Genomic DNA, 27,339 nt, shown 5'->3' on the forward strand with positions numbered 1-27,339 from the left:
TACTTTAAATCCATAAAGGACATTTTATAGAGCAACTTAAGGCATTTTATAGAAGAAATTACCCAATTAACTTTCTTGACATTTCTGTGAAGTATTACTTGTATTTCCCAAAGGAGGCAAAACCAAACAAAGGAACTAAAGTTACTCACTTTGCCAATGGCATCGCTCCTTAATTCACACCTAGTGTTTTAACGTGTGAAAAAAGGTGCTCAACTCCATAAGAAATTATATTAACTGAAATGCCTCAGCATTTTGAAAAATGCTGGACTTCTAAGATGTGAGTGCAGAGATAGCGTACTGACTTACTACGCATTTCACCTAATCACTTAGTTCCGTATATGTCACACTGTTGGCCCTCAGTGAATATACTATTAAAGGCATCTAACAATTACTTGAGCTTATATGTCAGGTACTGTGCTAAGTGCGTTACACATATTAGTGTATTTAATCCTATCAACAACTCAAAGAGGCAAGTTAATTGTTACTCTTCATTTTATGAATGAGGAAATGAAGGCCTAGGTTAACTTTACTTGCCCAAGATTACAAAAAGACACAGCAAAGATATTAACAAAGGCAGCCCAACTTTGGACCTTATTTAAAGATCATCACTGTAGAAAAACATAAAACATTAGTGGTAAGAAACTCTATCTATACTCTATCCCTTCTATCACCAAGTCCTTGGAGAGAAATTTCTTGCTCATCTTTGCATCTCTTCTCATGCCTAGCATTGTACCTTAAACACATTGTTCCTCATTAAATGTTTCCTGAATAAAATTAAAATCACATAAACAAATTAGGCTTCATTGTCCTCAACTATAAAATGGAGATAAAGGTACCTGCACTGTCAAGGCGGTTCTCATAGTATGGTCTTTGAACCTGGAAACTTTGTCAGAAATGCAAATTTTAGGCCCTGTCTCAGGCTTACTGAATCAGAAAACAGTATTTTAATAAGCTTTCCAGATAATTTTCATGCATGCTAAAGTTTGAGAACCAGCAATCTATGTTATAATTATGAGGATCAAATGAGTACAATAATGTGAAAGCACCCCAAGAAGAGAAGGTACATCATCATCATTGAAAGAATAAACTATGTTCCCTGAAAAAACTTAGTGATTTTGCTAGATCCAGATAAAAATGAACATTAGAGATGAAACTGATCATGAGGGAATTCCCTGGTAGTCCAGTGATTAGGACTCTGCACTTCCATGGCAGAGGGCACAGGCTGGGGAACTAAGATTCCTGCATGCTGTGTGGTGTGGCCAAAAAATAAGACATTTATCATGAAACACTTTGTGAATAAAATATTACCATTCCAGATTTTATCTGGATAATGTATAGTATTCACAATGCAGAGAAAAATACTATAATCCATACGGCTGTAAGTAGAAATCCGATAACTTGGTTATGCAGTAGTTCAACCCAGAGAGATGACAAGTTGCACAGGCTTCTTACCTGACCAGTGTCCAGTGGAGACACCAGATCTGTCTGTGCAGGTCTCGCTTACAGGTCTAAACACAGTTTCCCATCCTCCAGTAGCATAGCGCCAATTGTGAGACTCCAAGATGAGTGTTCGCTGGGTGCCATATGCAATCATAAAGCAGTAGACCACGTGATGGAGCTGACAGCCATAGCCACAGCCTTTGTTGATGTTACACACCAGCTTCTTGGCTTGGCTGCAGTCCTTGGGATTCTGTCAGTAAGGAAGAGAAACAAAGGCGACAATAAACTAGTTGTATGGAGAGGTTAACTTCTCTTTATAGGTGGCAACTATCAAAAATCAATATAATAAGCCAGGACCAGTTCAGTATATCTTACTAAGCAAGGAATTTAGCTTTTAAGATTAGATTTCAAACAATCCACTGAAAATTTTATGTGCATACTTTGGGAGATGGCAGTGAAAAAGGCCAGTTACTTCAGAAACATCACCAACAAATGTGAAATTAAGCAGTTACATAAAAAAATAACAATAATAATATTCTTTCACTTCTCTTTCACTCAGTACATTCAAGTATGATCCTCTTTGAACTCAAAGTTGCACACATTGAAATCGTTATAAATGGAGAAAAATAGTTTGTTTACTCCAGCTGCACTTCAGCATTCTGAGCTTATTACCTTCACAGATGAAACTCAAATTATCTTAAAGGAAAAACTGTAATTTATCTAATAATGCTACCTATTCCAGATTTCAAGATGTCACCAACAAAATGGACTTTTTCATTATTGAAGTAAAGCCACTGAATACTGTAACAGGATATGAGTACAACAGTTTAAAAATATCAGTCATAGGACTTTAAGAAAACAAAATTGATGCTACTGGTAATTTTCAAAATAAAATGTAGAACAGGCTTTATATCAGATATATTGATAATGTGTTATGCCCAATTTTTAATCAGGCTAGCCATTTTTTCTTACTTACATACTTTGATATAAGATGACTAGCAAGTGGTTAAAACACTTTAATATTATTTGTAATTATCTAACAATGGGTCCAGTGGGGTTAAGCAAATGTGAAAAATTCTTTTTTTCCCATTCTAAGGTTTCAGCCCCATCGTATTTCATTTGGGCTATTTGTAAATACCCTAGGCAGCTTAGTTCTTCAAATAGAAATCTGTTTTGACAAGGACTCCTTAGCCTGAGAAAATTTTCAAGCTGTTTTGTCTGCAGGTCTGGGAGAGAAAGAACGGGTACTTAAGGAACAGCATCTTTTCTTTCATATAGCAATAAGCAAGGTAATCAGTTCTCAATTTATATCAGCCTTTAATAAACCAGTTGCTAAACCACAAATCTACAACTATTTTCTAGGGACATCATCTTGTCATGTCATCATCATACTTGTCATGTCAAGTAGAGCCCTAGAAACAAAAGCTAGGATGATTAGGCTATAAAATGATTCAGGAAAAAAAAAAAAAAGCTGAGAAGGGAAAATGCAACACACAATTACTTTCAGAATTATCTTTCATATTCAGATGTGCCACTGCAGGCTAGTCCTTTCAGATCAAAGAAGAACCTATACCATCAAGAGTCTTGTAGAAAGAGTTGGAGCCCATAAGAATTGAAGAAAGTCCAGATAAAATTCAGCAAGATGTGGTCAATGCTGTCTCCTCAATCAAGTTCTAGAGTTGCCGATTCTCTTCGCTTGAGACTGAACTCAAGGACAGACTCCTCAGGCTATAAAGATTCCCACTTCAGCCACGGAAGATTTGAGAGGAACAGAGGGGGTCTGATGTTGGGAGACCAATTCATCATTTACTTTCTTACAATGTTATACAAGGATCTGGAAGTAAATAATATTCTCAAACTGATTCAAAGCTTTATTATTAATTCAATAGTTAAGACAGCAAAGAGTATTGACATTTGTTAGATTTTTCATGATGTGTAAAAAATAAAACACCCTGAATATTTCTGAAATTCATTTGAATGAAAATGTCCTTCACATATTTTTCAATAAACATTTTCTTTTAGAACTGCTTTGAGATGTACAGAATTATTGCAAAGTTAGTACAGAGATCCCACATACCTCACAACCAGTTTTCCATATTATTATATCTTATATTAGTTTTAATTTTTTTTAAGGAAAAAAGAGAGTAAAGGAATATAATAATTAAAACATCTGACCTTTAGTTTTCAAACTGTAGATTTTTTTGCTGAAAAGAAGACTCACATCTACATTAAAAAATATATCTATATTTCTTGAGAAAAGAGTTTAATTAGAACCCAATGTTTCAAAAACTGAAGTCTAAGGAAAAGAGGATAATTTATGAAATGAAGCGTAATTCAAGAGTCTTAATGTGTCTCCAAGTAAGCTGGTGACAGAATATATTAAATCTTTCTGTAATGTCAAAGATAACACAGAAAAAGGGAAAAAAGTCTAGTATGTTTGGTTCTGGAATGAGAAAGGTCTACATATGCGCGTAACCAATGGAAGACTCTAAGGCAGAGAGTGATCGGAGACAATGAATGGCTGTTTGGAATGGCAATAGTTAGACAAAACCCTGAAAAGACTCAGAGCTATAGCCCATTTTTTTTTTTTAAACCAAAATGATATTTAAAAGTCTGCAAAATTCAAAGGGTCTTGTTCATAAAATATTCCTAAAAAAGAGAGAGATAGCAAGAAACAGAAAAAGTTTATGTTCTAACACAAGATTAGACTCATCAGAATAAATATCTAGGAAAAAAAAAGCAGATAAAGCAACAACTCTGAGATGGATAGGGACTTATTCTAATGGAAAGGAACCTTATATACGAAAACCCCTTATCAGAGCTAAGTCTTTGTTATCCACCACTGTTACAAAGTAGCAACAAATAAAGATATTTATGGAATTCTATAAACGTGAAAACAGAGCCATTGTTATACATACATACATTCATCTACATAATCTCCAAATTTCTTACCAAACAGACTTTGTCAGTTACCACTGATCCTGGTTTTAGACTTTTCTGTTGTCTGCAAAAAACTTGAAGTGTGTATGCATTATTCGTAAGCAAGAATATAGAGAAGGGCTTCATTACTAAAAGCTTTACTTTAATCATGTTATCATTCTATCAGGGTAGCTATTTTTGATGATAAAATCTGTTTTTTGTTTGCTTCTTGTGTGCCTAATGCACCCTCTTCTATATTTCTCTACTAGAAATGCCAAAATGCAGGCAGATGATTCTGTTCTCTGCTGTAATTCTTTTGCTTTTTCTCCTCCTTACGGTTTCACACTGCTCCCTCCACTCATCCCTCCCTCTCTCATTCCCTCCCTATCGCCCTTTCTCTCTCTTTCTCTCTGACACACACACCCCACACATACACACACTTGGAATATGATTCACTTCCAGCAGATGGAGACTCACTAAGAAGCAGTTCTTGTTGGTGAGCGGGAGATGGGGATGGGGAAATATAGAATGAAAATGTTCCCCCATAAGTCCCCTGGGAGAGAGTCTTACTTCTCCCTCCTTTTGCCTTGATTACCACTGTGTGATCAAGTATAGGTGAAACTTTGTTCATTTAATAAATATTTGTTAAACACTTAATGTATACAAGGAAACATAGGAGATGACAATCCAATAGAATAAGAAATTCTACACATAAATAACCACAATAGTAGACAATTTAAATGTTTTACGATTGTGGTAAACAAGGCATTAAGGAACAGAAGAAGGAAAAATCACTTTCAGTTGGACTGAAAGGGTTATGAATAAAACTGCATTTAAAATAAACCTTCAACATATAATTTATTGTGTTTTTGAAATGCTAAGTAAATGTACTTTTTCAATTATTCAATGGTAGTCCATAATACAAAGAATAATTGTAAAGGGCAAAGTGAAATTACTTTACAAACTCTATAAATTATATTTATAATGTAGGGTTTTGTATACCAGGTCTTCTTAAAATCAGACTCATCAATAGACACATGTATTCTTGCTCCTTTCAATGGTGATGTTATTTAAGTTTTAGAATAGGAGGTAAATTTGTCAAAATTACTTAAGACATTATGTTCTACCTGAAGAACTGCAGAGAGGTTTAAGATACAAGTTTTTTTTTCCTAATTCAAGCTCTGTTATGAATTCAATTTTGTGATTTTTGCTTCAATTTGGTAATGTATAATTGAGATAAAAATTACCTTCTCCATAACCTCTCCCTGCTCACCCATCCTTCTATCTCAGAGATAATATGAAACTAAAACACGTGCATACACTCAAAGCTAATTCAAACATACTATCTCATTTATTCTCATAATCTCAAGAGACATTACTTCGCACTGGATAAATGCTGTTCTATTTGTAATTAGTGCTATGAGGTGGCCCAATCATGGGCCCTTACAAGCTAACAATGTTATGTAACAATTTTACAGTTATAATTCTGCAGTAAAGCTGTCACCATAGTACATATAAGAAATAAGGACTTGAGATAAAACAGAGTTCTTCTGTATTCCTTTTGTTCAGCTCTTTAAAAAAAAAAAAAAACCACTACCTGAGGCATTTCTTCTGAAATTGTTAGTTTCTAAGAATGATCCTATCTCAGCAGAACTGAAATCTGCATTTGCTTTCACTGATCTGTGAATAAACATTGGGAAGCATATTTAAATCAATATTCCTCTAACTAATACAGTATATTAAAGGAAGCAGCATCTCTTAAGCCTAAATGATTACTAATTCACTAAAGGTGAAGGTGAAGTCGCTCAGTCGTGTCCGACTCTTTGCGACCCGTGGACTGTAGCCCACCAAGCTCCTCCGTCCATGGGATTCTCCAGACAAGAATACTGGAGTGGGTTGCCATTTCCTTCTCCAGGGGATCTTCCCAACCCAGGGATCGAACCCAGGTCTCCCACATTGCAGGCAGACGCTTTAACCTCTGCACCACCAAGGAAGCAATTCATTAAAGGCACCATCAAAATGCTAAAATACTTATTTTACTTGGGTTACAACACAAAAATAGTCACTCTGGGATGTGAAGAGCCAGTTTAATTAGGAAGCCAGTTCAATTTCTATTTTGCTAAAAAAAGAATAATTTTGAATCAACTAGTAAACCATAAGCATTATTATATAACTTAGGCACTGCTAGGATTGAGAGGTTTCTACTTCCTTCACTTAATAAATTAGTAGTAATCGAGAATTGATGTAATATTACAAAATAGTATCAATTCTATGGCTTTTTAAATCACAGATAAAACCTTTTGCCAAGATTATTTAGATTTTCCATACAAATAAAAGCCTCTTTAGAGGAAAATTTTCCAGTCACAGTGTAATTTCCTGGACCAAAACACTGAAGAAAAAGGCTAAATCAACAACAAACAAAAGCATTTAGTCAATATAAACTGGATATAATATCTCCAGGCATCTCTTGCAAAGAATAAGTGCTCACTAACTGTTAGTTCAACAGGACTGCATGTACAAGACAAAGGTGATGTCAAATCCATCGTCACAAAAATATACTAACTGGTAGCAAGCCAACATTTAGAATTCAGGTCTTGACTCATTGCTCCGTGCTCTTATTTGTCCCCTCCCCATGAAGCCTTCAGCAAAAGATGCAGTGGCAAGTAAGGGCTCACAGCACTTTGCTGGTCATTGTTTTCTCAGCTTTATGAATGTCTACTTGACAAATAAGAACTGAATATATTTAAGGTGTACAATAGGATGCTTTAAAATATGTAAAAACTGAAATGATCACCAAAGTTAAACTAATTAACATATCCATCATCTCACACAGTTATAATTTAGTTTTTGGCGAGGAGAACAGTTAAGATCAACTCTCTTAGCAAATTTCAAGTGCACAATACAGTGTTGTTATTAACAACTACAGTTACCATGCTGTACATTAACTCTTTAGAACTTATTCATCCCACGTAACTGAACCTTTGTACCATCTGATCAACATCTCCATTTTCCCCACCTTCCTGACCTTGGTAACTACTGTTGTACTCTCTGCTTTCATGAATTTGAGTTTTTTCAGATTGCACATATGTGTGAGTATTTGTCTTTGTGTGTCATATTTCATTTACCATAGTATCCTCCAGGTTCACCCATGTTGTTGTAAACAGCAGGATTTTCTTTCTACTATGGCTGAATAACATTCCATTGCTGTTTGTACACACACACACACTTTATCCCTTCATCCACTGACAGAACCATGTTGTTGCTATATCTTGGCTATTGTGAATAATGATGAAATGAACATGTGTGTACAAATATCTCTTTGAGACACTGATTTTATTTTCTTCAGATACATACTCAGAAGTGGGATTGCTGGAATCATATGGTAGTTCTATTTTTAATTTTTTGAGGACCATCTTGTTTTCCATAATAGCGCTACCAATTTACATTTCCACCAACAGGAATGGGTATAAAGGTTTTCTTTTCTCCACATACTCTACAACATTTACTTTCTTTTGTCTTTCTTGATGATAGCCATTCTAACAATTATAAGGTGATCTGGCTTATTGTGGTTTTGACTTGCATTTTCCTAATGATTAGGAATATTGAGCACCTCTGCATATACCTGAAGACTCCTCATATGTCTCCTGATGTGCAGAAGTTTAGTTTTATATAGTCTCATTATTGAATTGTTGTTCTTGTTTCTTAGGCTTATGGTGTCATATCTGAAAAAAATCACTTCCAAGACCAATGTCAAAGAGCTTTGCCCCTCTTTTTTCTTCTATTGGTTTTACAGTTTCAAGTCTTACACTTAAGAATCAAAACCCTGGGAATCCTTCCAGCTTCTCTCTAATAACATTACCTCTATAGGGAGAAGTTAAACGACAGATAGCTATTTCCAATAAAGAAAGGTCAGTAAAAACTAGAGGATTGAGTCAGGTAAGTTAAATTTTATTGTGCTCTTTGTTTACTATAATCACAAGACTAAATAGTGTTTAATTTGCTTATTTAAAAACATTCGCAACATCTAGGTTTGTGGTGGTAATGAAGAAAAGATTCATTAATAGTGCGGTGAAAACAATTCATTGTATTGGAAACAATTTGGTTTTATTTCTCTAAAATTATTTTCAGAAACCAAAGCAGAGAACGTAATGAAGCTAACAGCGGAATTAAAGTATTGCATAGTGGTAATTAAAATAAAGACTCTGGGCATAATTAACCATGAAACAGAAAGTTAAAAAGCATTCCCATTTTCAAAAGCCAACACCGGAAATCATTGTCTCTTAACATATTAAGAATATTTTCATAGCAAAGTTAAAGTAGTTTTAGGTGTGCTTTTCACACCTCTAGACGCCTGCCAATGCAGGAGACATGGGTTTGATCCCTGGGTCGGGAAGATCCCCTGGAGTAGGAAATGGCAACCCTCTCCAGTATTCTTGCCTGGAAAATTCCACGGACAGAAGATCTTGGAGGGCTACAGACTATAAGGCTGAAAAGAGTTGGAAATGACTGAGCGCGCACACACAGAGAAGAACAATCTGTTGTAATTATTAATAGTAAGGAAAAAACTAGCTTACTCACAAGTAGGCCACCCAGTGCTTCAGGAAATCAATTTCCCTGTGGGTATTTTGTAACATTTTAAGAGTAAGAGACCAAGATACATAGTTTACAGACTGTTATCCTGATGGGTTGAAGCAAAAGGTAGGTAGTCATTACATGGTTATAGAAGAGAAAAGCTCTTCGTGGTAAGTAAAGCCAGTAACTGGCTTACTTTAAATGCATTTTTTAAACTTTTGCCCTTTGCCTAGAAATCTCTATTGAATGTCTGAAAATCATCTTTAAAAAGATGGAAATTCTATAGATCCAGTAGAAAGCAACAAAGTAGAGAATTTCTTCCACTGATAGTCTCTGAGACAGTGTTCTATCAGCTCTGGGTATTCCAGATAGTCCCTAAAAGACCTCTGTGTCAAGTTCAGTACACCAGAGCAACCTTAGGAACACTGTCTGCTTCCATAAGGGCCACAGAGGAAAGACAGAGAAGGAGTGAGATGCATCCAAGCTTAATTCTCTCATTTAAAATCGAATGTAAACACAACTCCCTCCAAGGCTAGAGAGGAAAAGTTTTTATATGAGGAGCCAGATTCTGCCAATCCTACATGAATGCATAGAAAATGAATTTCCTCAAGTACCTTCAATGTTTCTTCCTAAGTTGACAGCTTGATTCCCAGGTCTCAGAACCAACTGAACTGGTCAGGTTAAAACCAGCCTGCTTTACTAAATTAAGGTCGAATTTCGGAAAGCCCTTCCATCCACCATTATTCTACTTAACAAGACTTATGGGGCTTTCCTCCTCAAAATCAAAATACAAGGATGATACTGGCAGGCAGTCTCTACAGGGAGAAAAAAAAAAAGAGGGAGAGGGAGAAAAAGGGGGAGAAGGTAGCGGTATGTGAAAGGGGGAAGAGAAAAGGAGAAGGGAAGAGAGAGGAGAGAGAGGGAGGGCAGAGAGAGGGCTGAGGGAATGGGGTGAGAGAGGGGAAAGAGGAGGGAATAAGGGGAAAGAAGGATAAAAATAAGGCAAGCTCCAGAAAGGTTCAGTTCAGTCGCTCAGTCGTGTCCGACTCTTTGCGACCCCATGAATCGCAGCACGCCAGGTCTCCCTGTCCATCACTAACTCCCGGAGTTCACTCAAACTCACGTCCATCAAGTAGGTGATGCCATCCAGCCATCTCATCCTCTGTCGTCCCCTTTTTCTCCTGCCCCCAATCCCTCCCAGAAAGGTTAGCTGTATCTTATATAGGATTCAAAACTAAAATAGATTAGCAGACACAAAAGAGAAACAGTAGCTGGAATTTTTTTTCTTGTGCAAAGGCTTTGTTTTAAATAAAAGAATAACTTAACACTGTTAAGCCAGCTGTTACATTCTGCAAAATGCCATTCTTCGGAGTAGAAACGATATTTACATCACTTGTCCCTCACTGATTTTTAAATCAAACCATCAACAATAATTAAACCAGACGTCAAATCTTGCTACTACTTCTCCTGGATAGAGGCTTTGTCCCACTTTGCCATGTAGCTGACCAAGCACTGAGAATCTACTATCAGCAGAATAAAAATTTCTTTGAAATCCTTAGCTATTATTATTTTAATTAAGAAACCTCTTCGATCACTTTTCTCACTGCCTCAGTATAACAGTGCTCTAACCAATTCATGTTATTTTCTTTACTTTTGAAAATCTTTAACTCTACATTTTTTGATGTTTATTTGTAAATAATTCAAGACCCACAATAGATCGCAAAAACAGTAGTTACTGTGTACCTTCCACATGGCCTTCCTCAATGAACACATCTTACTTAACTACAACACCGAATTCCTGATTATCCACATCAGGAAATTGATGTTAAACAACATTATTAACTACAAACTAGATTTTTAAGAGAGACAGGAATACCAGACTACCTTACATGCCTCCTGAGAAACCTGTATGAAGGTCAAAAAGCAACAGTTAGAACCGGACATGAACAACAGACTGGTTCCAAATAGGGAAAGGAGTACATCAAGGCTGTATATTGTCACCCTGCTTATTTAACTTATATGGAGAGTACGTCATGCGAAATGGCAGGCTGGATGAAGCATAAGCTGGAATCAAGACTGCCGGGAGAAATATCAATAACCTCAGATATCAATATCAATAACCTCAGATGATCCCACCCTACTGGCAGAAAGAAAAGAGGAACTAAAAGAGCCTCTTAATGAAAGTGAAAGAGAAGAGTGAAAAAGATGGCTTAAAGCTCAACATTCAGAAAACTAAGATAATGTCATCTGGTCCCATCATTTTGTGGCAAATTGATGGGGGGGAAATGGGAAAAAATGGAAACAGTGACAGACTTTTTTTACTTGAACTCCCAAATCACTGCAGATGGTCCCTGAAATTAAAATATGCTTTCTCCTTAGAAGAAAAGCTATGACAAAACTAGATAGCATATTAAAAAGCAGAGACATCATTTTGTCAACAAAAGTCCATAAAGTCAAAGCTATGGTTTTTCCCATATACGGATGTGAGAGCTGGACCATAAAGAAGGCTGAGCGCTGAAGAACTGATGCTTTCGAACTGTGGTGCCAGAGAAGACTCTTGAGAGTCCCTTGGACAGCAAGATCAAACTAGTCAATCCTAAAGGAAATCAACCTTAATATTCATTGGAAGGACTTATACTGAAACTCCAATACTTTGGCCACCTGATGTGAAAAGCCAGCTCACTGAAAAAGACCCTGATGCTGGGAAAGATTGAGGGCAGCAGAAGAGGGTGACAGAGGATGAGATGGTTGGACGGCATCACTGGCTCAATGGACATGAGTTTGAGCAAATTGCGGGAGATAGTAAGGGACATAGAAGCCTGGCATGCTGCAGTTCACAGGGTTGCAAAGTTAGACACAACGAGCGACTAAATAACAAAAACAGATATTATTTGGATTCACTGGTTTTTACACGCACACCTTTTTTTTGTTTGTTTGTTTTGGTGTAGTACTTTCAAAACCTATACAGACTCATTTAACTACTACCATAATCAGTACACAAACTGTTTCATCAAGACAAAAAAATCCTTGTACACTATCCGCTTTAGAGTCACACCCTTCTTCAAACCTTAATCTCCAGAACCAATGATCTCTTTTTATCACTTAGCATAACGCTCTTGGGACTTCCCTGGTGGCTCAGACGGTAAAGCGTCTGCCTACAATGCAGGAGACCCAGGTTCGATCCCTGGGTTGGGAAGATCCCCTGGAGAAGGAAATGGCAACCCACTCCAGTGTTCTTGCCTGGAGAATCCCATGGATGGAGGAGTCTGGTGGGCTACAGTCCATGGGGTCGCAAAGAGTCGGACACGACTGAGCGACTTCACTCACTCACTCACTCACTCACTCACTCACTGCTCTTGGGATCCATCCAAGTTACTGTGTGCATCAATAGTTCATTCTTTTTTTATTGCTGAGTAGTATTCTATTATGTGGAATGTACCACAGTTAATTTACCCATTGAAAGATATGTGGGTTGTTCTCAAGGTTTGATCATTACAATTAAGTTGCCATGTATGTGAGTATATACATTTTTGTGCGTCCATGAATTTTCATTTCTCTAGGATGAGTGTACAGCAGTATGACTGCTGAATCACACGATAAGGTCAAGTTTAAGTTTATAGCAAACTGTTTCCCAGATGGTTCTATCATTTTACATTCCCATGAATAATCTATGAGAGGGCTAGCTGCTCAACATTACTTTAGTCATTCTGACAGGTATGTAATGGTATCTCACTGTATTGTTAAGTTGCATTTTTAAAAATTGTTAATGATTTAAACACCGTTTCATGTGCTTATTTGTCATTCATATTTACTCTTTGGTAAAGCTGTCCAAAACTTTTACCCATTTTTTAAACTGAACTGTTTCTGATTATTGAGATTAGAATGTTCTTAATACATTCTGGATACAATACCTTTCTTGGCCATGTGATTTGCAGACTTCCTCCTAGTCTATGGCTTGCCTTTTCATCTTCTTTAAAGGGTTACATTCCCAGATCGAAAGTTTTTAATTTTTGTAAAGTCCAATTTATATCTTTTTCTTTTATGAACCATTTTGGTGTCATGTTTAAGAACTTTTTAGCCTAAGTTATAAAGATTTATTCCTAAGTTTTTCTTTATAGTTTCACATATAGAAAGCTTTACAGTTTGACATATCACATTTATTTTATCTGTCAGATTTACTATTCATTCTGAGTTAAGTAATTTTAAGTAGAGTGTGAGGTTTAGGTCAAGGGCGATTTTTTGCTTATGAGGTTTCCAATTATCTCAGCATCATACATTGAAAAGACTATGCTTCCAACCTTGAATTGCTTCTGCACCCTCTCAAAAATCAATTCCCCACTTATAAGTATATACTCAAAAGAACTGAAAACTGATACTCAAACAAATACATGTAGAAGCATGTCTTAGCAGTACTCAAATAACAAAAGGCAGAAACAGCCCAAAGGTCCATCAACAAATGAATGGACAAATGCTGAATATCCATACAAGGAATGAAGTACTAAAACAAACTACAGCATGTATGAAACTTGAAAATATTACGCCAAGTGAAAGAAGCAGACAGGTCACATATTGTATGATTCTATTTATGTTAAATATTCATGTCAAAATATTTTTTATCATTTATACACACACACACACACACACACACACATATATATATTATGACCAAGTTGGGTTATTCTAGGAAAGCAAAGCTGGTTAAGTATTCCAAACTGATTTAGTGTAACCATTAACAGTTTAATTAACACTAATTAATATGAAGAAGCACTTGACAAAATCCAACACCCATTTCTGCTTTCCTGTGCATGCTCTGAACCTCTTTTAGTATTCAATATTGACTTGTCTATAGTGTTTTTCTCCCCCCCTAAAGTACATCTAGTCATAGAGTATTTTAAATAGCAGCACTGGGTATTACAGTTTATGTACACAGAGTTTATTATAGTCTACTCATACCAACAGTTTACTATTTCAAGTGGAATGCAGAAATCCTACTAACTTTTAGTTCCCTTTATCGCTCCTCTTTTATGATATAGTTGTCTTTTTTTTTTTTTTTTGATATAGTTGTCTTAAAAATTACCTTTACATCTCAGGAAAAACTGAGAATGAAAAAATGTTACCTTTATATACACTGAAAACTATAACATGCAATGTTATAAATTTTGATTTTCACCATCAAACATTTTAAAAATATAAGGGGAGAAAACCAGTCATTTACCCTACATCTACTCTCTCATTTGTACTTTTTTTTTTTTATTCCTGACAGTCCAAGTTTCTTTCTGTTATCATTTTCTGTCTGAAGAATTTCCTTTTCTAGAGCAAGTCTGCTGGCAAAAAGCTCTCTTAGTTTTCCTTCATCTGAAAATGTCTTTATATCATCTTATATTTTCACTGCATGAAGAATTCTGGGTTGTTAGTTCTTTCATTTTGACACTTTAAAAATATCTTACCACTTCTTCTGGCTTCCATGTTTTCTGATTCAGAAGCATATTAGCTAATAAAATGCTTTTCTCTAGTTGCTCTGAAGAATTTTCTCTTTGTCTTAGTTTTCAGCAAATTACTTATGATGTGTCTGGGAATACATTACTTTGGGTTTTTCCCTTTAGGAGTTTACAAAATTTAGGAAGTTTTCAAATCACTGCTTCAATCATAAGATACAAACGTACAATTTTTGTTGTCGCTGTTATTGCCCACAGGTCCCTGAGGCCCTGTTTACTTTCTAAAAAATCTTTATTCTCTCTGTCGTCATAGTGGATAATTTCTATTGATCTAACTTAAAGCACAGTCATTCTTCCCTGTTATAGCTATTCTATTATGAGCCAGTTTTTTACTTAGGTTATTATATTTTTCAGTTCTAAAATTTCCACTTGATTTTTTAAATATATAATCTATTTCTTTACTGAGACTTTAAATGTTTTCACTTGTTTCGAGCCTGTAATAGCTTTTTGGAGCATTTTCATTACTAGAGTATCTTTAAAATCCTTGTCAGGTAGTTCTAACATCTGTGTCATCTCAGTGTGATGTCTGCTGATTATCTTCTGTCATGTGAATTATGGTTTTCCTGGTTCTTGGTATGATGATGAGTATTATGTTCTGAGACTCTGCTTTCTATTTAAATTACCTAGTTTAGTAGGCAAACTGTTTTGGACTCCAAGCTCACCTTTATGAGCTGTGGCTCAAATGTCAATTTAATTGTTAATGCCTTTTCAGTGTTTTGTTCTGCTCCACTTATGGACTACCCAGAGGCCAGTTTGAAGCCTGATGGATACCACACCAGAGCTCAGTTCTCAAACCTTTTTCTATATTGATTCTGATTACTTTCAGAGGTCTGCCCAGGGTTTTAAACACAGATTGTAGGAAATCTCTTTATCTAACTCCCTTCTCTTCATAATCTTTCCTCTACTCTAGATGGGGGGGAAACGGGAACTGCCCCATTATTGCAGTGTGGTGGTGAACAAGGCTTTGTCCAAAGTCTCTGCAACTGTAACACCAGTTGAGAGAGGTAGGGGTGCCCTTTTCACTGCAGGGCAGGCATGGAGGACATCACTGTGTGCGCAGTCTCTACAACTATGACACCTGACGAGAGCAGTGAGGAAATATTTCTCATGATGTTCACCTAGAATAGGGTAGATGTAATAAAAATTGGGACTTCCTTGGTGGTTCAGTGGTAGAGAATCTGCCTGCCAATACAGGAGTTGTGGGTTCTATCCCCGAGTGCAAATGATCCCCTGAAGAAGGATAGTACCTCACTCCAGCGTTCTTGCTGGAAAATCCCATGGATATAGAAGCCTGGTGGGCTACAGTCCCTGGGGTCACAAAGAGTCGGACACAACTGAAGTGACTTAGCATGTATGCATGTTCCAATAAAACTTTATTTACAAAAACAGTTGAGCTGAATTTGGCTGGAGGGCAGTACTTTGCTGACCTCTAGTCTAGGCCTGCAAAATCTGTAAAATTAGTGTGGCTAAAGGAAAAGCAACATTGGAGAAGATGGGAAGGAATACATGTTCCATAAAGATTTAAGAAATTATATCTTGCTCTGTTTTGTATTCTACTTTGATAAAACTTTGGAGACTTTCTACCATTAGTGAGTCACATGGATTTAGTCTTTCAATAAACCTAAGGAGATTTTCTAATGCCCATATTACTTTCTACTTAAATCAGCATCATTATTTTCCTAATGTTTGAGTAGCTAAAATTCAGACTCATCTTTCTGATGACTAGTTTTACCTAGTCAAACTGAGTGCCCCTACCACCAAGTTTTCCTGCTAAGGTATGATTAACTTCTCTATCCAAAACTCTATTCTTTTCTTGTCCCACTCATATTTCCAATGGGACTAAGGAATTATCAAATAAAAGGGGGACTGAGTAGGACCCTGCAGAGTCCCCCTGGGTACCAAAGCCCCATGCTGTCCCCCATTTGTTTGTAGCAAAAGGCTTTAGTCTCCTAGGCTTTGGGGCTAGTGGTAAAGAATCTGCCTGCCAATGCAGGAGATGCAGGTTTGACCCCCAGGTGGGAAGATCCCCTGGAGAAGGAAATGGCCACTCCAGTATTCTTGCCTGGGAGAATTCCATGAACAGAGGAGTCTGGCGAGCTGCAGACCATGGGGTTGCCAAAGAGTTGGAGATGACTTAGCAACTAAACAACAACTCCTAGGCCTTCTGAGTCCCAAGGAACAGACTTACAACATTTACTAAGTAGGGAAGTGAGGGAATGCAGAAATAAAGCAAAAGCAACAAGTAAAGTAATGATTATTAAACAGAGCCCTAGTCCCTCCTCAGGGGATATACACAACAATCTGATGCATATCTTTCAGTTGTTCGGCAAAAACTAAGACCCTCACCCTGGTGGAGGATGGTGACCACAAGCACACAGCCCCCAGATTAGCTAAAATCACTGATGATTAAGAGTCCTGAAACATCAGCCTGTCACCTCACCTCCAACCAATAGAAGCAAGTCCACAAACTGCAATCATCACCCAAATGTTGCCTTTAAAAATGCTCCCCAGAGGATAACCCAGAGGGATGGTATGGGGAGGGAGGTGGGAGGGGGGTTCAGGAGTGGGAACTTATGTACACCCGTGGCAGATTCATGTTGATGTATGGCAAAACCAATACAGTATTGTAAACTAAAAAAAAAAGAAAAAAGAAAAAAAAATGCTCCCCAGAAAACCACTGGTGGGTTTGGCTCTTTGAGCATGAGGTGTCTGTTCTCCTTGCTTGCTGCTGCTGCTGCTAAGTCGCTTCAGTTGTGTCTGACTCTGTGCGACACATAGACAGCAGCCCACCAGGCTCCCCTGTCCCTGGGATTCTCCAGGCAAGAACACTGGAGGGGGTTGCCATTTCCTTCTCCAATGCATGAAAGTGAAAAGTGAAAGTGAAGTCGCTCAGTCGTGTCCGACTCCTAGCGACGCCATGGACTGCAGTCCCCCAGGCTCCTCCGTCCAGGGGATTTGCCAGCAAGAGTACTGGAGTGGGGTGCCATTGCCTTCTCCTCTCCTTGCTTAGTGTCCTGTAGTGAATGCTGTATTTTCCTTTACCACAGTCCAGTGTCAGGTGAGCAGATCCATGTTTAGTTTGGTAACAATTCATAAATGTACTTGGAATATTGAAGGACTTATTCTATTATGTATAGAACAAAATGGAAAACTGGATGGAATAGAAAAGATATTCATCTTTTATCAGATGGAAAGAAAGATGCATGATATAATGGACAGCTCAGGGTGTGTTTGTCACTTCCACTGTATAATCACAAGAGATTTTATTTAGGTCCTATTTGAATGGCCTAACAGTTTTCCCTACTTTCTTCAATTTAAGTCTGAATTTTGCTAGCAAGGTAATGCTCAAACTCCTTCAAGCTAGGTTTCAACAGTATGTGAACCAAGAAATTCCAGATGGACAAGCTGGTTTAGAAAAGGCAGAGGAACCAGAGATCAAATTGCCAAGATCCGTTGGATCATAGAAAAAGCAAGAGAATTCCAGAAAAACATCTACTTCAGCTTCACTGACTATGCTAAAGCCTTTGACAGTGTGGATCACAATCAACTGTGGAAAATTCTGAAAGAGATGGGACTATCAGACCACCTGACCTGCCTCTTGAGAAACCTATATGCAGGTCAGGAAGCAACAGTTAGAAATGGACATGGAACAACAGGCTGGTTCCAAATAAGGAAAGGAGTATATCAAGGCTGTATATTGTCACCCTGCTTATTTAACTTCTATGCAGAGTACATCATGAGAAACGCTGGGCTGGAAGAAGCACAAGCTGGAATCAAGATTGCCGGGAGAAATATCAATAACCTCAGATATGCAGATGACACCATCCTTATGGCAGAAAGTGAGGAACTAAAAAGCCTCTTGATGAAAGTGAAAGAGGAGAGTGAAAAAGCTGGCTTAAAGCTCAATATTCAGAAAACGAAGATCATGGCATCTGGTCCCATCACTTCATGGGAAATAGATGGGGAAACAGTGGAAACAGTGTCAGACTTTATTTTGGGGGGGCTCCAAAATCACTGCAGATGGGGACTGCAGCCATGAAATTAAAAGACGCTTACTCCTTGGAAGGAAAGTTATGACCTACCTAGACAGCGTTAGGACTTCCCTGGTGGTTCAGATGGTAAAGCATCTGCCTCCAATGCAGGAGACCTGGATTCGATCCCTGGGTTGGGAAGATCCGCTGGAGAAGGAAATGGCAATCCACTCCAGTACTATTGCCTGGAAAGTTCCATGGACAGAGGAGCCTTGTAGGCTACAGTCCATGGGGTCGCAAAGAGTCGGACACGACTGAGCGACTTCACTTCACTTAGATAGCATCTTCGGAGAAGGCAATGGCACCCCACTCCAGTACTCTTGCCTGGAAAATCCTATGAATGAAGGAGCCTGGTAGGCTGCAGTCCATGGGGTCGTTAAGAGTCGGATACGATTGAGCAACTTCCCTTTCACTTTTCCCTTTCATGCTTTGGAGAAGGAAATGGCAACCCACTCCAGTGTTCTTGCCTGGAGAATCCCAGAGACGGGGGAGCCTGGTGAGCTGCCGTCTATGGGGTCGCACAGAGTTGGACACGACTGAAGTGACTTAGCAGTAGCAGATAGCATCTTAAAAAGCAGAGATTACTTTGCTGACAAAGGTCCCTCTAGTGAAGGCTATGGTTTTTCCAGTGGTCATGTATGGATATAAGAGTTGGACTGTGAAGAAAGCTGAGCGCTGAAGAATTGATGCTTTTGAACTGTGGTATTGGAGAAGACTCTTGAGAGTCCCTTGGACTGCAAGGAGATCCAACCAGTCTATCCTGAAGGAGACCAGTCCTGGGTGTTCACTGGAAGGACTGAGGCTGAGGCTAAAACCCCAATACTTTGGCCACCTCATGCAAAGATCTGACTCATTGGAAAAGACCCTGATGCTGGGAGGGATTGGGGGCAGGAGGAGAAGGGGACAACAGAGGATGAGATGGCTGGATGGCATCGCCAACTCGATGGACATGAGTTTGGGTGAACTCCGGGAGTTGCTGATGGACAGGAAGGCCTGGTGTGCTGCATGCAATTCATGGGGTTGCAAAGAGTCGGACATGACTGAGCGACTGAACTGAACTGATATAGGTATTTTAATTGATTACACAGACATGTAGTTTTATGTTCTTATAACATCACTGAGCCATATTTATGACTTATTTGGTCTTAGATTCTTAGTCAACACTCTGTCCTGAGCTAAGCAATTACGAGAAGGGGCAGTGAGGCCTACTGGACATACACAGAGAAGTCAGGGAAAAGTTGCTCAGTTTTGGTTTACAATAACCAGGACTCACACCAGGAGCACAGCTGCCCTTCACAAACATTGTGAGCAGTCAGTGAACAGAGAGACTGATAATTCTGGGGTTGTCAATAAGAGAAAGTGCTGCATACTCTAGGGAGTCCTGGAGATGAAAGTGAATGTTCTAGTCAGAAGTTATAGCTCTTTAATGGAAAATTGCTGTTCTAATATCAAATTAAAGCAAAATTTTAATTGCAAGCAACCTAGTTTTTACTGTATTTATGTGCTTGAGACAGAACCCATTGAATCGTAAAGGTCGGTATTTATCACTTTTCATCTAATTTTGCAACGCCTTTCTCTATTTCAGGCTGCTTACCATTAAGTGTTCTTGAGTAATCTCACGTCTGGAGCAGGACTGAAAACCCCTAAGTGACCAGGTTCCCTCCTAGTTCAATGAGAAGGACTACCTTGTGGGTGCAGTGGATTTACTGAAATGTATGCTTCAGGGAGCCTCATTTATACAGATCCTTTCAAAGGCCCTGGGAGCAGGGGGACTTGTGCAATATGTTCAACCAGTCAAAATTTGCAAAATCTGTCCACAGGGAGAAAGACAGCTGTCTCTTCCCACTTGAAGCTCCCTCCCATTCACCTCACTTCCCCAGTGTTGGTATCAATGTTGGGAGGAAATAAAGTGGTCTTCAACATTCCTGAGGTCCTGTTATGGGAAAATTAAGCAAGGAATTAATTTAATTTAAATTTATTAATTTAGTAATCATTTCGAGGTATGTATTTATGTGCTCATGGTTGCTTTTGCACAGTTATTTTTGTGACATAAATATAGGTACAGGGCAGGAGGTTGCATTGTGATATGAATGTGCCCCATGGAGAAGTGGAGTCGGTTCTCAGTGATGCCTAATCAACACAAAAGTTCTCGTCTATTATTAATAACCTCAAAAATGTAACATATACTATTAAAATTATAGCATAGAACAACTATATGTTCCATTCTTTTTTATTGGATGAGAATCACATGAAATAAAACTTATACAAATTCCCTTTTATGTAGGGCACTAGCTTATAGCAGTACTACAAACACGAGGTATCTGTATTTGAAGTTGCAAAGGTTATGTATCACAAATACGAATAATTAAAAACAAAATTTTGTTGATCAAAAATCTGATTTAATCCTTCCATTCTCTTTATAAAAAATATTACAAAATCATTGTCAATTCACTTTATAGAAAATATGACAAACTGTAATCAAAGAGTATGCACCTGAGAAATGTGAGGAAACAGTATTATAAAGTGTCAGAAAATTTTTAATTTTTCTGGAATTTTGTGTTTGTGGTATTTGTCAACTTCATAAAATTTGTAATTTGTTGGGATTTGTTTTCATTATACATAGTTGATCCTTACTCTCACAGATTCCATATTTGCAAATTTGCCTACTAGCTAAAATTTATTTGTAACCTCAAAATCAACACTTGATGTGCTTTCAGGTCACTTGTGGACAAGTGTAATACAGTGAAAAATGGGAGCCTCCTAAACACAAACTCTCTGCTGAGGTCAAATAAGGTGCCATTTACCTTCTTGTTTCAGTTCTCATTCTATGAACAGGGGTCCTTTTAACAGTCTATTTAGAGCCCTTTTTTTTCTTTTCATTTTGGTGCTTTTTGTTGGTAATTTCACTGTTTAAAATGGCACATAAGCATGGTGCTGAAGTGTTCGTAAGCTGTCCAGGGTTCCTAAGTACTAGAAAGCTACAAGATGCCTTCCAGAGAAAAATATGTGTTAGGCAAGTTCTACTCAAGTATGAGTTATTGTGCTATAAGCTATGAAAGTAAAAGTGAAGTCCCTCAGTCATGTCTGACTCTTTGCGACCCCATGGACTGTAGCCTACCAGGGTCTTCTGTCTATGGGATTTTCCAGGCAAGAACACTGGAGTGGGTTGCCATTTCCTTCTCCAGGGGATCTTCCCAACCCAGGGATCAAACCCAGGTCTCCCTCATTGCGGGTCTCCCTCATTGCTTTACCATCTGAGCTACCAGAGAGGCCCATAAAGCTATCAGTTTAATGCTAATGAGTCAACAATACATATTTGGTGTTTTCAAACAGGAAAACACATTGATCAAGTTTATATACTGATTAACTGATCAGAGACTTAAAGGTATTTAGAATGAATGTTTCACTATTCACTAATTCTGTGTGACTCTATAGAATACAACTGGAGCAAATAATGAGAATCAAGTGAATTTATTCTAATATCTAATTTTATATTTGTATTTCTTTACATAAAAGAGAGTACTAAAAACTAGAGGCTTCAAGCCCGTTCTCTAAATCTGGATCCATGTCTGGTCAAGAGCCTTCATTTCCCCCTCAGGAGAGTTTGCTACTTCCCAGTTATTGCCTCACTGGGATTGAGACCAGGATTCTAGAAGAGGAATCTACAGCCTGGGACCTCATAGTCAGGGCCAAAATCCCCAATTATTGCACTATGACTATGTGAAACCCAGATTTCTTTTAAAATTTGGAAAATTGTTTCTATAATTATGCTATGTATATTGTGATCTAGGGCAGGATCAAACTATAATAAAAATTTTTCCTTTCTTAGGAAAAAAAGAGTATGTTTCTAGAAAGAGAAAATTACTGAGGAAACAGAGTAACACTGGGGCTGATATACCTAAATTAAATAGAGTCAAATCTAAGTTCAACTTACATTCAAGAAAGTAAAAAGATACTTTATTAGGTGGTGCTACTCTCAAAAGATAAAATGATTTTAGGGAGCAGCATCTAGATTTCCATCAGCTGCTCATTTTATTTCTAGATAGTAAATGTTAAGGACCTCATATGCATTCTCATATATCTTTAATAAGGAATGATGTTTTAAAAACCTGTATTATTGATAATCAAGATGATATAAATATATAAGAAATATTTAAACTTTAAAATGACAAAATGCAGATAGAGTTGTGCTAAGTGCACTGCTAGGAATTTAATAAGTTCCTCTATAGCCATCAGGCATGTCAAGATGGTTTTAAACTCTTGTGAAGAAACTTAAAATCCCAAATCAGATGTTGTCAAGGATTTTAAAAGAAGGAATTAAATTTGCAGTTTACTAACCCTAAGTGGTTTGCTGCTGCTGCTGCTACTAAGTCACTTCAGTCGTGTCTGACTCTGTGCAACCCCACAGACGGCAGCCCATCAGGCTCCCCCGTCCCTGGGATTCTCCAGGCAAGAACACTGGAGTGGGTTGCCATTTCCTTCTCCAATGCATGAAAGTGAAAAGTGAAAGTGAAGTCACTCAGTTGTGTCTGACTCTTAGCGACCCCATGGACTGCAGCCTAGCAGGCTCCTCCGTCCATGGGATTTTCCAGCCAAGAGTACTGGAGTGGGGTGCCATTGCCTTCTCTGGGTTTGCTAGTAACAGAATATACTAATTAAGGTGAATAACTATTAAGCAACTACAACAAAATGGCATCCAGATTGGGAATGAAGAGATAAAGATGTTAATTAGCATATGACATGATAACTTATATAGGAAATCTAACGTGATCTACAAAAAAAAGCTGTTAGAATATATGAGTTTAGTAAAGCTGCAGGATATAAGATCAACATTAAAAAATTAGGCTTTTATTATGTAGAAGCAGTTTCCTTCTATTCCTATTTTGTTGAGTGTTTTTATCATGAAGGGTACTGGATTTTGTCAAATGCTTTTTCTGCATCAGTTGAGATGATCATGTGTTTTTTTCCTTTATTTGTTGATGTGGCATACTACAATGATCAAATTTCACATGTTGAACCATTTATGCATTTCAGGAAGAAGTGCACTGTTGTCTACCACAGATCTGGGGCTGGGAATGGATAGCTTCTACTGTGCTAAGAGCTGAAAACCAAAATTAACTGCAATTTATGGTACGAACTTTCCCCTGGAGCTGTAAGCCTTCAACAGACTTCAAAGTTATATCAGGTGGTTTCTGCCAGTGCAACAGTCTAGGTAGGGAGACAAATTCCTGGTGCTTCCTAGTCTACCATCTTTTTGGAATCCCTCTGCAGATAATCAGTTTTTAAATAGCACACTAAAATGTGTTTGACAATCAGGGGTATATGATCACTACATGATTATTTTGATGATATTAAAGAACTACTGTTAGTAATCTTAGATATGATTAGCATGTGGCTATTTTCTTAAAAAATTATCTTTAACTTTCAGAAATTCGTTCTGAAATATTTACAAATGAAATGATAAAATGTCTGGGATTTGCTTCAGAATGATCCTGGATATGCAAGGGGTGTGGTAGAAGCACAGATGAAACAAAGTTGACCAGGAATTGGTAATTGTTAAAGCTGGGTTATGGGTACTAGGGGTTCAATGGTTTCTGACTTTTACATAACTTGAAGTTTTCCACAACAAAAGCTTTTTTTTTTTTTTGAAGGAGTGATAAAGGTGGCTGGTGGCTCAGTCGGTAAAGAATCTGCCTGCAGTGAAGGAGACCTGGTTTGATCCCTGGGTTGGGAAGATCCCCTGGAGGAGGGCATGGCAACTCACTTCAGTATTCTTCCCTGGAGAATCCTATGGACAGAGGAGCCTGGCAGGGGCCAGTCCATGGGGTTGCAAAAGTTGGACATGACTGAGCAACCACATAGATAGGAAAAATGTGTGTAACAGCAATAGGGGAAGCAATAAAATATCCAAATGATGAGTCAGAGAAATAAATATCAAAACTACACAATGGAGGGGTAAAATAAATCGTGTGTGTGTGAAGATAATTAGTTCAGAGATACTCTCAGAATGTTACCAGACTTCAAGCTTTCTGAGGGCAGACACCATACCATGTCCATTTGGTTCACCCTAAATCCCTAACAATGCACCTAATGCCTAGGATATCCAGTACATCCAAATACTTCCTGAATAAATGAAAAAATAAACAATTCTATGAGACCTACATTCCCACATGCAAGGGCTCCATAAAATCTGTAAGATTCCAAATAATGTAGCTTTTAATAATGCTTAGAAAACTTCCTTTAATAAATCTTTTTTTACTTCCTATCACCACCTTTGTCCTCAGCTGACTTCCAGTGGAGTAATTCCCTCTTTCATTTCATGAAAGCTACCCTTGCCACCATATTCACTTACCATTTCTTTTTCTTTCCTCATTGAACCTGTTTATACTTTTTATCTTGGGAAAGATATTCTTTGTCAGTATATTCTTAGGGCTTAATTCTGAAATACTCTTTCCTTCTCCCTAACGGATCTCACCTCAAACTAATATCTTTCAAACAGGGAAAAGTCCTGAAAGTTTCTCTTTACGCCAGTTGTTTTAAGCATTTAATGAATGTCCTAATGTAGCTAAGTTAATGACATTTTCTAGTGAGTTATAATTATTACCACTTCTGGCTTTATTTTGGTCCCCATTTGGGCAGAAATACACTGAATTACTCATTAGAACACACAACTCTGAGGGCACCAGATGAAAGATTTGATCTCATGGTGAGCATACTAGCAGATGAATCAAGTTTATAGTTATAGTCTGGCCTTAAATCTATTTTTAAAGATTGTCCTGTTGAAGAGAAAGGGGGTTAGACACATCCTGTGTTATAGTGGAGGGTTTCCCCATAATCTGAAAAATATTTGAAAAATATGTTAACAGCCTCAATAATACATTCTTAGTGTAACCTGGCCACTTTCCATTCCAAAGACCGTCCGCAGTCACTAGAATCCATATAGGAAAAGAGAAATCTGTATTATCTCCAACTAGTCTACTTTTGAATGGAAAAACAAAGCTCTATTTTCTTTTTAAAAGTAAAATATTCTCTATTTCCATAGCTTTTAGTTTTCTCTCAAAAAACGGAAAATTATCAACCTACCAATTTCCAAGAAAAGTCCTATTCAAAACACAAATAAACAAAGCAAAGCCCCCAAAGGAAGCCACAAAAAGAAAAAAACAAAAACAAAAACCCACTTCCAACTATTGCTACTTTCTATATACTTAGATTCTACCTGAAATGGGTTCAATTCTGCTTAAAATGTCAACTCTAGAGCTGAGTAGAAAAAACAAAAGAAGAAACTTTAAGTACCAAAACATGGATAATTTCCAGTTAAACTGGAAAATGCCTTCTGTTATAAGTTATGTGCCCTAACTAGCTGCTCTATTCACCAGAGTCACCAACTTACAACTTGTTTCAAGCAAGTTAAGGAAAAACAAGGCATTGTGATCTCTTCCAATGTGCTTAATATGAGCAGATTAGAAACTGCAAAGTATATTCTAATAACCACAATCAAAGAATTTCTTCCATGTCATTCAAAAGTCTAGGAAAATGACATGCATTACAGGAGAATGCAGACACATAACAAATATATTAGCAGTGTGTTTTTTAAAGTGAGCCTGAAGTTAACATCAGAAACTAGAGAAATATATTCAACAAACTTTTCAATGTGTTATGATTCATGTAGCACAAGATTAAAGACCAGAACAACATAGTATTTTAAACAGCCCAATACTACCTGTTCACTGTATGGGTGAAGAACTTTTTAGATAAACATACAAAAGATTAAGACCTTAAGAGAATTACTTGGTCCATTCTACTTGAGACTAACACAGCATACCTGGGGTTGTCTTCAAAAAGATTATTATAGTTTTTAGTAAGTTTAGTCCTTTAATGCCATGCCTTAGGGCCTTCAACTCTAAGGATAAGATAATTTTAATTAAGACAACTATAGAACTCTGTCCCACTGAAGTCCACTTGCTCTAGTACCTTCTTATCTTCCAGTGTATGGTGCAATTGCTTCTCCCAAGTAAAATCCAGGTATATGACAATAAGGGCTTCCCAGACAGCACAATGGTAAAGAACTCGCTTGCCAGTGCAGGGGACACAAGAAATGTGGGTTCGATCCCTGGGTTGGGAAGATCCCCTGGAGAGGAAATGGCAACCCACTCCAGTATTCTTGCCTGGAAAATTCCACGAATAGAGGAGCCTGATGGACTACACACATTCCATGGGGTCACAAAGTCAGACATGACTGCGCACAGCAAACATGAGAGACATGACATATGTGATAATAACTGAATGGAAATCTAATATTGAAACCAAACTTCACTGTGCTATACGACTGTGAGTCAAGCAGGATCTTCATGAGACATAATGGATATTTGCTCAATTCAGAGGACTGGAGAACTGCAGAAAGAAAGGCTTAGATTTTAAAAAGAAACCTATTATGGATTAAGACAGGGGTTTAATCTAGGTTTTTTCTATTTGTACTAGGTCTTACATTATACCTAAATCTATCAGGATTTTTAAAAAATTCTTGTTGTGTTAATGAGAAGTCACAAGTTTAATAAGTAAAAATCTAGTAAAACTGAAAATGTTTTTTCACCTATTCAAACAAACCATTAAAAGTAAATTATAAAATTATCTGAATTATTTATGACTACAGCAAGTATTTCAGTGACTAAAATCTCCCAGAGATTTAAAATGTTGAAAATATTTGTTTCTATTGTACCTTTTCCTTATTATTTTCTACTTAGATATAAAATATTAGCATCTTTATATAATAGCTGGCTGATGGGCTAAAGAAGGAAAGCCTTCTAAAATCTCCATCTATAAGTTATATGAAATGCTTGTTTTTATTTTGAATATAGGTACCAAACACACGCTGATGCTGGGAA

General features: G+C 37.5%; 1 protein-coding gene and 1 non-coding gene across 3 annotated transcripts in view; one reads left to right on the forward strand and one right to left on the reverse strand.

Annotated features, from left to right (window-relative positions):
• Positions 1-27,339, reverse strand: part of FUT8 (fucosyltransferase 8) — a 318,971-nt gene that overhangs the window by 61,844 nt on the left and 229,788 nt on the right. For both annotated transcript variants that reach the window (XM_068964112.1, XM_068964113.1), the window contains exon 8: positions 1,453-1,690. In XM_068964112.1, coding sequence (XP_068820213.1) covers positions 1,453-1,690 — 238 coding nt within the window. The remainder of the gene's footprint in view (positions 1-1,452; positions 1,691-27,339) is intronic.
• TRNAC-ACA (transfer RNA cysteine (anticodon ACA)) lies at positions 12,056-12,127 on the forward strand. The gene has a single exon. It is a non-coding gene; the product is annotated as a tRNA-Cys (tRNA).

The sequence above is a fragment of the Capricornis sumatraensis genome, chromosome 2 (assembly GCF_032405125.1).
Source record: "Capricornis sumatraensis isolate serow.1 chromosome 2, serow.2, whole genome shotgun sequence".
Taxonomy (NCBI): domain Eukaryota; kingdom Metazoa; phylum Chordata; class Mammalia; order Artiodactyla; family Bovidae; genus Capricornis; species Capricornis sumatraensis.